Source organism: Tamandua tetradactyla, chromosome 4 (genome assembly GCF_023851605.1).
Source record: "Tamandua tetradactyla isolate mTamTet1 chromosome 4, mTamTet1.pri, whole genome shotgun sequence".
Taxonomy (NCBI): domain Eukaryota; kingdom Metazoa; phylum Chordata; class Mammalia; order Pilosa; family Myrmecophagidae; genus Tamandua; species Tamandua tetradactyla.
This window is the reverse complement of record NC_135330.1, coordinates 187,341,131-187,353,292: the sequence shown is the minus strand read 5'-3', so window position 1 is coordinate 187,353,292 and position 12,162 is coordinate 187,341,131. Positions and strand designations below refer to the sequence as shown.

Genomic DNA, 12,162 nt, shown 5'->3' with positions numbered 1-12,162 from the left:
AAGAGGGGTAACTCTCCATGACAGTGATTTAGCAGTGGATTCGTAGGTAGGGCAATAGGGCATCAAAAGCGCAAGCAACGAAGGGAAAAATTACATAAATTGGACTGCACCAAAATTAAAAACCTTTGTGTATCAATGGACACTATCGAGAAAGTGAAAAGACAGCCTACAGAATGGGAGAAATATTTGCAAATCTTATATCTAATAAGGATCTAGTATCAGAATTCACATATAAACATGTATAAAACTTATCTATAGAACATAGACATAAAATCTCTTACATCTTAATGACAAAAGACAAGTCACCCAATTTTAAAAATGGGAAAAGGACTCAAATAGACATTTTCCCAGAGAAGATATGTACATGAAAAGATGTTCAGCATCATTAGTTGTTAGGAAAAAATGTAAATCAAACCTGTTAAGGTGACTATAATCACAAAGATAATAGTAATTATTGGTGAGGAACAGAAGAAATTGGAGCCTTTGTGCATTGCTGGTGGGAGTGAAAAATGACACAGCCACTGTGGAAAACAGTTGTTCCTTAAAAAGTTAAACATAGAATTACTATATGGCCCAGCAAATCTACTTCTAATAATATACCCAAAAGAATTTAAAGCAGGTATTCAAAGACTTTACATAATGTTCATTGCAGCCCTGTTCACGATAGCCAGAAGATAGAAAGAAAATGGAGTTCTTAAACTTGACTTCAAAAAGCATAATCCATAAAAGGAAAAAACATATAAATTAATTCAAATATCCAACAAAGACTGATATCTAAAATATATAAAGAATTCTTCTGAGAAGTTGGTTTAGGGGCAGGATTAGAAGACTTGCTGGACTATCTAACACCTGAATCTACTGTTTCTTTCTCCGCTGTTTTTCAAAATATATGACTTAAAGTTGCACACTCTTGTTGTTTGTTTGCTACTGATAGTTTTTTGTTGTTTATGATTAAAGAATTGAAGAATTCGAATCTGCTTTACTCCATTACCTTACAGTGAAATTTTCACCTATTAATTTTATAATTAGGAAAAGGAACTGTTGTTCAGTTATTTCTAACATTCAGCAAAAGTTCAGACTTTCCTGCTCTAATTCTCTCAGTGCTGCTTCATTGGAAAATGCCTAAAGATCACATTTTGAAATAATATTTATTTCACCATTCTAAGACCTATTTTTGGCCTGATCTAAATTTTGTTCACTGCCAAATTCCACCATGAGTATTTTAGTATTTATTCCACCTCATTGTTTTTCTTCTGCTTGAGAAAAGATGATTATAGAATGGCATTATGCAAAGTAACAGAGAGAAAGAATAGCTGTATCTCTTTTTACTTTTTTTTGGTATACTACAAGAATTATTTGTGTACAATAATCATTTGTTTCAGTATAAAGATCCGTTTTTGTTCCTATTTACAATTATTTGAAATTAATGTGTAATTTTTTTAATAGGAACCAAAAGTGAAAGAATCTGATGTTAACACAACCCTTCAGATACATTTCTTTGGGAAAAGAGGAGAAAATAAACTTCATTATAAAGAATTTCGAAGGTAAATGCAAATATTTATATTCATTTGGGGAAATTTTGTAGATAAGAAATGACTAAATATCTAAATATATTCACTTAGACCATAAAACTTAATACTATTTGTAGATTTATGTAATATTTATCTCTTGAGAACTAAACCTGTGACATATAAACTCAAGTTGCTATGTTCATAATATATCATGAAAAGCAATATCTGTTTTATAAAATACAATAATTCTTTTTAGTAACTTAATATTAGCAGCTAGTGGAGATATGCCCCCTGTGCCAGTTAGTTCTTAATGCAAAACAAATCAGCCCAACTTAACTTAAAACAATGACCATTTATTATTTTCCATGAGTCTTGGGGTCAGTGGGACTGCTCTCCTGATAAAGGCCAGAGTTGGCTGAGGGTGACTGGACTTACTCTTCTGCAGTTAGCTGATGGCTGACTGAAGCTGGCTGGTCTAGGATGGCCTCGGGGTAGTTTGTAACTCTGCTCTGTGTGTTAAGATGACTCAATGGGAAGGAGACTATATCCTGAAGAGAGAGGAGTGAATGGGAATAACCAGAGGAGTAAAGTCCCTGAAGAGGAAGTACAGGAATGCAGGTAGAATTCAGAGTATAGATAGATAAATCAGCCCTGAAAAGGAGAAGGGACCCCCCCTTCCATTGTAACAGAGGGGAGAATGGGGCAAGGGTGGGGATAGGTGCCCTTACACGTTTGGAGTGATAGCAAGCAAGTCAGAGAATTTCCTAAATAAGTTTGACCTGGAAGTAGGAGCAAAGACTGGGTACCACTTTGAAAGTATTTTGTACCCCAGAAAAGCCATGTTTTAATCCTTGTGGAGGCAGCTTCAAGTCCCTTATTCATCTTTATCCCACCTGTTAAAAGAAATTGATATATTAAATTTTAAGTTTTAGAGCTAAAACAGTGGTGGCAGTCTCCCAAGGTTGAGAATTATTAAAGCAAATTAGAAGTGAAGGTAAATGGAGTAGAAAGTCGAAGAACTTGGACCAGCGCGCAAGTGATGAAGTTTCTCAGAACAGTGGCAGGAATTGGAATAATAAAGAAGACTCTAATCAACAAAGACCACAATCAATAAAATTGTTATTAATAGGAAACATGGAGGGGCATGGAAGCTTTAGTCAAATAGTATGAACCTCAAATGAAAAGTGTTTTTTATGTGGGTGGAAAAATAATGGCCTGGAAGAAACAATGGGAAGCAAAAAGAAGGCTTGATAGTACTTCTTACTGGTGCTAAATGGAAGAGAATAAGTCACTTCCTTTTGAGAGAGTCGGTGGAAGAACAGTGGTTTGGAGGAAAGCAGTTTTCTGCTGAGATTAAGAAGGTAAAGGATATTCTATGGAAAGGTTGGAGAATTTTAATGAAAGAAGGTTCCAAAATAGAGTGTGAGAGGATGGAAGACTGCAGGAAGGGTAATTGTGCTGAGATTGACAGGAGTCAGGCACATGATAGGACCGGCTGTCCTCAGTTATTATATCCAGTGAAGGCTGAAGTTCCATACCATTAGCAGAGGCCTAAGAAAGCTAGCGATGTGCGATCTTGACTCAGGGTTCAAACAGATAACCACGTAGTTTTTGCAGTACTTTTTAAGAGTACTCTCCCCACAGAATTTTGCTGTATGAAATCATCAATAACCCTTCATAGGAATAAAAACTAGTGATTTTAATACCAGTTTATTTTCATGTTTTCCTTTATAATTATTCTTTTTTTCCCCAACTATTGATGGTTTAATCTTTATAATGATACAGAGACATCCTTGGCTTTTTCAACTTGAAAATGATAAGGCTTAGATAGCATCAATTTGGTTAAACTTTTTTTTAGGCTTCTTTTTCTATTGATAAAACTTAACATACAAATATTCTTAACATACAAACGTTCCATACATGGTGTACAATAGGTGGCTGACAATATCACCACTTGGTTATGTATTTATCACCAGGATCATTCTTTAAAACATTTGCATCACTCCAAAAAAAGAAAGAAAAAACTCATACGTACAATCCCTTTACCCCCCCTCTCATTGACCACTGGTATTTCCATCTACCCAATTTATTTTACCCTTTGTCCCCCATGTTATCTATTTATTTTTTATCCATAATTTTTACTCATCTGTCCATACCCTGGATAAAATGAGTATCAGACAAAAGGTTTTCACAATCATACTGTCACATTGTAAAAGCTATATCATTATACAATCATCTTCAAGAAACAAGGTTACTGGAACACATCCCTACAGTTTCAGGTCCCTCCCTCTAGCCATTCCAATACACCATAAACTAAAAAGGGCTATCTATATAATGTGTAAGAATAACCTCCAGGATAACCTCTCAACTCTGTTTCAAATCTCTTAGCCGCTGATACTTTATTTTGTCTCCTTTCTCTCTTCCCCCTTTTGGCTAAGGTTTTCTCAATCCCTTGATGCCAGGTCCCAGCTCATCCTGGGATTTCTGCCCACGTTGCCAGGAAGATTTATACCCCTGGTAGTCATGTCCCACATAGATGGGGAGGACAGTGAGTTCACTTTCCACATTTCCAAACTTTCCACATGTGGCTTAGAGAGACCACATCTGAGCAGCAAAATAGGTTCTCTGGGGGTGGCTCTTAGGCCTTATTTTAAGTAGTCTTAGCCTATCCTTTGCAGGAATAAGTTTCATAGAGGCGAACCTCAAGATCAAGGGCTTGTCCTATTGATTTGGTTGTCCCCACTGCTTGTGAGGATATCAGAAATGGGGAAGTTGAACATATTCTCCCCTTCCACCAAGGGGACTTTGCAAATACTTCTTTATTCACTGTCCAAATCACTCTGGGACTTATTGGGGCATCACACTAACCTGGACAAACCAAAAACAAAAAAACATACCCTATTCAAGATTCCATGTACTTATGGTGTTCAACTAAACTGACCATACTAGTTAAATTAGGAAATGGCACTACTATATAAGTTTTGCACCAAATAAACATCTCTCCCTTTAGTCTCACGGAAGTTGAAGTTTTAAAATATGGATTTTATCATCCTTTATTCAGTTTTCTGATATGCCTTAGTTCTATCCAGATCAGCTTCATTCATATCTCTACTCAATGTCTGATCACTTTTCCAACCTTTTAAACAGTCCGGTATGAGACCTGACATCCTCAGGTGTCACATGGATGGTTAACCTTCTTGAATTAAATTATGAACTTAACCTTCAAGAACATTTTATGACTGTCTCTTAATTATTAGACAGGCTGAAATTCAAGATTTTTATAATTTCCAGTTAGTGTAAGGGATCCCCAAGACTATTCTCGGGCTTAATGATACACTAGAAGGACTCACAGGACTCAGAATAGCTATTATTAGGTTACAGTTTATTACAGCAAAAAGATAAGATAAAAATCAGCAAGGGAAAAGATGCATGGAGCAAAGTCCAGAAGAGACTAGTTATAAGCTTCCAGGTTTCCTTCCCAGTGGTGTTTTACAACAACATGCTTCATTCTCTCAGTAACTATATGTGACAACACTTGAAATCTTGCCAACCACGGAGGCTCACGTGAACCGTGGTGTCCAGGGTTTTTATTGGGGGTCAGTCATGTAAGCATACAGTGCCTGCCTAACTTACTTAGCTACTCAATTTCTAACCTCCAGAGGTCAGACTGATACAATATGGCACAAGGCTTAGGCATAGAGAAACACTCCCATCAGGCAGAATATTCTCAGGATCAGAGATTATCTCCCAGGAGCTGCCAGTGAAGGGCCAGTCCTTTCTTTGAAATGTGCAGGGTTTGAGTACCTCAAGCATGCTGAGTTAACCTGTTACTGGACAGTTTTCAGAAGATAACATAAAAAACATGATTCATTTTGAACAACTAAGGAAAGACTACGGACACATAAGTTGCAGATTGGGGTTTGATATTTAACTTAATAGTTTGTTGTTCTATTATGCCATTTTTCTAGAAAGAAAAATTAGAAGTCATGAATATCCACTGTGAAATCTTGCTAATTTTTGGTCAAAGTGAAAAAAAAAAAAAAAGAAGCATTGGTGAAATAACGGATGGAAATCATCTTAGTAAATGTAGATTTTCTTTAGCACACAAAACATTTCCCTAGTTTATATTGTATTTATTTATGTAGAGCCATGAATAAATAAAATATATACATAATTAGGAACAAAAAACAATTTTGAGGAAATTATGTATTTCTGAGAAAATGTCAGTGGAAAATCAGTTCAATCTGGCATTTCCAAAGGCTTTTCTATTTAATATCATCCAGTTCAGATTTTGAATTTTTTTTTTCTTGAGTCATATTTTTCTTTAACATACAAATAAATGCTTTAGTGAGATAGATTATTTGTAGTTAAGTAAAGACAGGATTATAGGGTATTTTAATGTCTTTCTACTGTAAAAAAAATTTTTAGGTGATCTGTGTTTGACTACATGAAGGGAAAATTGTCATAAATATTAATATTTTGAAATATTAATAAAAACTTTAGACTCTTCTTTGATTCCTCCTTGATGTGATATTCTTTTTATTTGTAATTAAGGCATATTAGTTCTTTAATCATATGTTCTTATTAGTGATTAGTATTATTTTATATGGGTTAAATGACCATACCAGTAGTGCACAATTAGCTTTCCACAGAAGCCATTGTACCACTTTCTTCAGTAATTCAGCTTCCTTCTTCAGTACTCATTATAAATTCACGTCTCCAAAAGTGGTTCCTTAGAGATGATATAATTAACAAATTAAAAATCTTCCAAATTATTTCTGACAACCAAAAACTATCTGATGTGTTACCTAAGTTCAGAGTAAGCCATACTTCTACAATGTATGACAATGTCCAGTCTTCCAAAGGGCTTCAGAACTTGGACTGTGTTTGTGGGATAAGCCTTTCCAGATTTCTAAGCAGTTTTATTAGTATAATTTGCAGTCAATACAGGATCACCAGCACAAGACAGCCAACCTGATGATATTGAACTAATGTTTGATGTTTTACAACCCTTATGAGCTAGATTAGAGTATCTGCATTTCCAGTTACTCAGGTTGCTTCTTCGTGTAGGGCTTAGAGGAGATCATAAAAGAGGGGAAAAAACATTCTCAGAATGAACCAGGATGCAATTTGAGGCAGTGTGACATAGCTTTATGTGCTAGGAAACAAGTGCCAGAAGAGCTAGATTTTATGAGCTGTGTCACTGTAAGCAACAGCATCAGACCAATTATGAGGTTAAAAAAGAAAGAAAACGATCTCTTGGGTCCTGCAAGTCTCTAATGTCACAGAGGAAAGCACGCCTTTGGAAAGGAAAGGACTGATAATTCCAAATAGTCTTGTTTTAGAGTTCATTCCTGCCAAGACCACAGTATATCACTAGTGATTTATTTTTTGTTTTTTCCTTTTTTAGCTGCTGTATTACTATTAATTGTAGATAAGGCATAGACTTAGAGAACACTCAAATGGTAGAATTTTCTAAATGACACAAAGGAGAATCAAATCATCTAATAATTATAATTATTTCAATGTATTTAGACTATAAAGATTCAATACCATTGTGTCATATATCACGTTTGTATTTTAACTTTTTTAGATTTATGGAAAATTTACAAACAGAGATCCAAGAAATGGAATTCTTTCAGTTTTCTAAAGGTTTAAGCTTCATGAGAAAAGAAGACTTTGCAGAATGGCTACTTTTTTTCACCAACGCTGGAAATAAAGACATTTATTGGAAAAATGTGAGAGAGAAGTTGTCAGCAGGAGAGGTTAGTATACCCTTGTATTATGCATGCAATAAAGATGGAATAATTTACACATATTTATGTAATTAAAGTATCTTCCAAATTAACCAGGACTGTGCTATATAATATCAAGTTGAGGAACGTTCTCTGCATGCAGCTTTCTCACAAACAAACTATTGTCTAGGATAAAATCAGTATAGCAAAGTATTTAAAAACATGAGTTGTGCATTTCCAGTGAAGTCAGAAATCAGAGAGAATGTCACTGTTATATAACATTGTCCTGGAAATCATAGCCAATGCAAACTAACAAGGTAAAGACTAAAGTATAACAATTTGAAAGGAGATGACAGTTGTCTTTGTTTGCTTATGAAGTGATTGTATGCCCAGAGAACTCAAGAGAATCAAATTGAAAAACCAATAGAAACAAAAAAGAATTCAATTAAGTGTCTGTTACAACATTAATATATTAAAAGAAGTAGCTGTTCTGTGTACAAATTGTTAGAAAATGTAATGTCATGCATGTGTGTAAATATAAAAAAAGAATGATCAAAATATCAATAAAGGTAGAGAATTCAAGTGATTTTTACTTCCTTGCTTTATACTTTTATGTATTGTTTTCAAAAAAAATTTTGCAATGGGCAAAAATTATTTACATAATTTTTTAAAAACTGCTTCCATTATGTGGAAAAGATAAAATGTAATGAGAGATCCCATTTATAATTCCCACAGAAATATGTAATAATTAGAAATATATTTAACAAGAAATATATGGATAAAACTTTAAAATTCTGTTGGCTATAAAAGAAAACTTATCTAATTATAGAGACATTATCAATTGATAGGAAGTCTTCTGTATTATAAATAGTGCCATTCTCCCTTAATTTATTCTATACACATAATGGTTATATTAGTCAGAACAACTTAGGTTTGCTGCAGTTACAGATTAACCCCGACTACTCCATGTCTAAGCGCAACCAAGCTTATTTCTCAGTCACGTTGTGTGACCATTGTGGGCTGATGGGAGGCTCTGCCCACGTAGTTGCTCAGGAACTAGACACTCTGAGGTTCTGCCATCTTGTAGCTCCACCATCTGGCAAAAAGCACCATCCTCATAAACTATACCAGGAAAAGGGAGGGCAAGTCACATTCCAAAAATTAAATGTTTTGGCCTGTAAATAGCACATGACGCTGGGCCATTGGGGAAACTAATCACATGACACCAGTTAACTACAAAGAAGACTAAATATAGCCTTTCATATGTATAGGAATCCGAAGAGAACCAGATATTGGTGAACACAAATGGATTTCAATGAAACTACCACTGCATTCTTGGGAAGGAAGTAGACAAGCTATACAAAACTTACATGGAGAGAATGCCCAGATATTAAAATGTATCATCAAACCTTCGTGATTAAAGCAGCCTGTTACCGACAGGGAATTTGACAGATCAAGTGAGCAGAATAGAGTGTAGAAATAGACTCAAATATGAGAATTTATTATATGTAAAATAGTATTTTAGATTAGTTGGGGAAAAGAAGAATTATTAATAAATGACATCAAGATAATTGATAATTAGCTGGCCATCTAAAGAGGAAAATGAATGAAAATCCCTACCTTAATGATTACTTTAAGATAAATTCCTGATGGATCAAAAAAAACTGAAACTTAATGAAGACAAGAAGAAAACTTGGAAACAATTTTTCATCTTACAGTGAGGTATATATCTTTCTAAGCGAAACCCACAAGAGGGTAGGTGCCAAGATGGCAGCTTAGCAATGTGCATGATTTAGTTCATCCTCCAGAAGAACTGCTAAATAACCAAGAACAGTACAGAGCAGCTCCTGGAGCCACGTCAGTGACCAGACACACAGGGTACCCCAGTCTGGACTAGCTGGACAGGTGGCGAGCCCCCCCCAGAACCATGAGTTCCCCAAGCCGCAGCGGCCGGCGCCTGTCTCCCACAGGCTGCTTCCCAGAGGGGGAAGGAAAGGGACTTTACCAGCAGCAGGGGCTGAGCGCAGCCAAATGCCAATTGTGGAATTAATTAACAAATTCTGACTACTAAAAATAGGCCCCCAGCTCAGGTGAACCTGGTCAAAGTGAAGGTCGCTCATTTTTGCCCCGGCGCCAAGGGGGCAGGGCTGACTTTGTTTCTACAAAGTCTTGACTGCCTTTGGATATAGCAGCAGGGCCTCTCAGGCTGCAACTGCCCTAGGCATAGGCAGAAACAAGCTTGTTTGAGGGCTTGTCTGCAGTCTCTGCCTTCCCCAGGGGAGGGGTAAAGCCAAACTCAGGTGGAATCCCTCCCTTAAGGAATTCAGACACCAGAGCTTGGTACTTTGAAGCCATTAAAACCAGCCTACAACCTCTCCTCTGTCTCCACCACACCCCCAGCAGGGAGAGTGCCAAAGTTAAAGGTACCACATCATTTTATGCTGGTGGGACCTGCAGGCAGACAAGCACCTCATATTGGGCAGGATAAGAAAAAGAGTCCAGAGACTTCACAGGAAAGTCTTTCAACCTGCTGGGTCTCGCCCTCAGGGAAAACTGACGCAGGTGACTCTTTCCTCCTGATAGGAGGCCAGTTTGGTCTGGAAAAATCCGGCTAGGGTCTATAATACCTAAGTAAACCCTCCTAAGGGTTGAGGGGGAAAGGCAGCATACAGGCAGGCCAAGAAACAAGAAAACAAGAACTGAAAAATTCTCCTCTGTTAAACAAAACCTAAGCTAGAGGTCCAGAAAAAGCTGAACTGATTATGAAAGAACAGACAGACAACAGATTCATCCAGCAAGAAAACTCTAGGTAAAAGAAGTGAAAACAATCTCTAGAATAAACTAATTAAGGTAATTAAATACCTAGGCACCAGCAAAAAATAACAAATCACACCAGGAAAATTGAAGATATGGCCCAGTCAAAGGAACAAATCAACAATTCAAATGAGATACAGGAGTTGAAGCAATTAATTCAGAATATAGGAACAGACATGGAAAACCTCATCAAAAGCCAAATAAATGAATTGAGGGAGGATGTAAAGAAGGCAAGGAATGAACAAAAAGAAGAAATCAAAAGTCTGAAAAAACAAATCAGAACTTATGGGAATGAAAGGCACAGTAAAAGAGATGAAAAAAAATGGAAACCTACAATGTTAGATTTTGAGAGGGAGAAGATAGGATTAGTGAACTGGAGGACAGAACATCTGAAATCTGACAGGAAAAAGAAAATAAAGGGAAAAAATGGAAAAATACGAGCAGGGGCTCAGGGAATTGAATGACAATATGAAGCGTGCGAATCTTTGTGTTGTGTGTTCCAGAAGGAGAAGGGAAAAGGAGGAGAAAAACTAATGGAAGAAATTATCACTGAAAATTTCCCAACTCTTATGAAAAACTTAAAATTACAGATCCAAGAAGTGCACCATACCCCAAAGAGAATAGATCCAAATAGACGTACTCAAAGACACTAATCAGAATATCAGAGGTCAAAGAGAAAGAGGGAATCTTGAAAGCAGAAAGAAAAAAGCAATCCATCACATACAAGGGAAGCCTAATAAGACTATGCGTAGATTTCTCAGCAGAAACCATGGAGGTGAGAAGACAGTGGGATGATATATTTAAATTACTAAAAGAGAGAAACTGCCAACAAAGAATTCTATACCCAGCAAAATTGTCTTTCAAAAATGAGGGAGAAATTAAAACATTTTCAGAGAAAAAATCACTGAGAGAATTTGTGACCAAGAGACCAGCTCTGCAAGAAATACTAAAGGGAGCACTAGTGACAGATACAAAGACAGAAGAGAGAGGTGTGGAGAAGAGTATAGAAATGAAAACTATGAGTAAAGGTAAAAAGAAGGATAATTAGATATGACATATAAAATCCAAAAGGCAAAGTGGTAGAAGAAAGTACTACTCATACAGTAATAACACTAAATAATTAATGGATTAAATTTCCCAGTCAAAAGACACAGACTGGCAGAATGGACTAAAAAACAGGACCCATCTATATGCTGTCTACAGGAAACACATCTTAGACCCAAGGATAAACATAGGTTGAAAGTGAAAGGTTGCGAAAAGATATTTCATGCAAATAACAATCAGCAAAGAGCAGAAGTAGCTATACTAGTATCCAACAAATTAGACTTCAAATGTAAAACAGTTAAAAGAGACAAAGAAGGATACCATGTATTAATAAAAGGAATAATTCAGCAAGAAGACATAACAATCATAAATATCTATGTACCGAGCCAGAATGTTCCAAAATACATGTGGCAAACACTGAAAAGAGAAATAGACACATTTACCATAATAGTTAGAGACTTCAATTCACCACTCTCATCAATGAACAGAACATCCAGCAGAGGATCAATAAAGAAACAGAGAATTTGAATAATACAATAAATGAGCTAGACTTAACAGACATTTATACAACATTACACCCCACAACAGCAGGATACACCTTTTTCTCAAGTGCTCATGGATCATTCTCAAGGATAGACCATATGCTGGGTCACAAAGCAAGTCTCAATAAATTTAAAAAGATTGAAATCATACAAAACAGTTTCTCAGATCATAAAGGAATGAAGTTGGAAATCAATAATAAGCAGAATGCCAGAAAATTCACAAATATATGGAGGCTCAACAACACCCTCTTAAACAACCAGTGGGTCAAGAAAGAAATAACAAGAGAAATCAGTAAATATCTCGAGGCAAATGAAAATGAAAACACAACATATCAAAACTTATGGAATGCAGCAAAGGCAGTGTTAAGAGGGAAATTTATTGCCCTAAACGCCTATATCAAAAAAGAAGAAAGGGTAAAAATCGAGGAATTAACTGTCCACTTGGAAGAACTAGAGAAATAACAGCAAATTAATCCCAGAGTAAGCAAAAGGAGAGAAATAATGATTAGCGCAGAA

At 36.0% G+C, this 12,162-nt stretch overlaps 1 protein-coding gene across 1 annotated transcript in view; it reads left to right on the top strand.

Moving 5' to 3' along the window:
- The window catches only part of MICU2 (mitochondrial calcium uptake 2), a 154,990-nt gene that overhangs the window by 128,545 nt on the left and 14,283 nt on the right, over positions 1-12,162 (top strand). The window contains exons 8-9 of the mRNA XM_077158838.1: positions 1,447-1,544; positions 7,105-7,276. Coding sequence (XP_077014953.1) covers positions 1,447-1,544; positions 7,105-7,276 — 270 coding nt within the window. The remainder of the gene's footprint in view (positions 1-1,446; positions 1,545-7,104; positions 7,277-12,162) is intronic.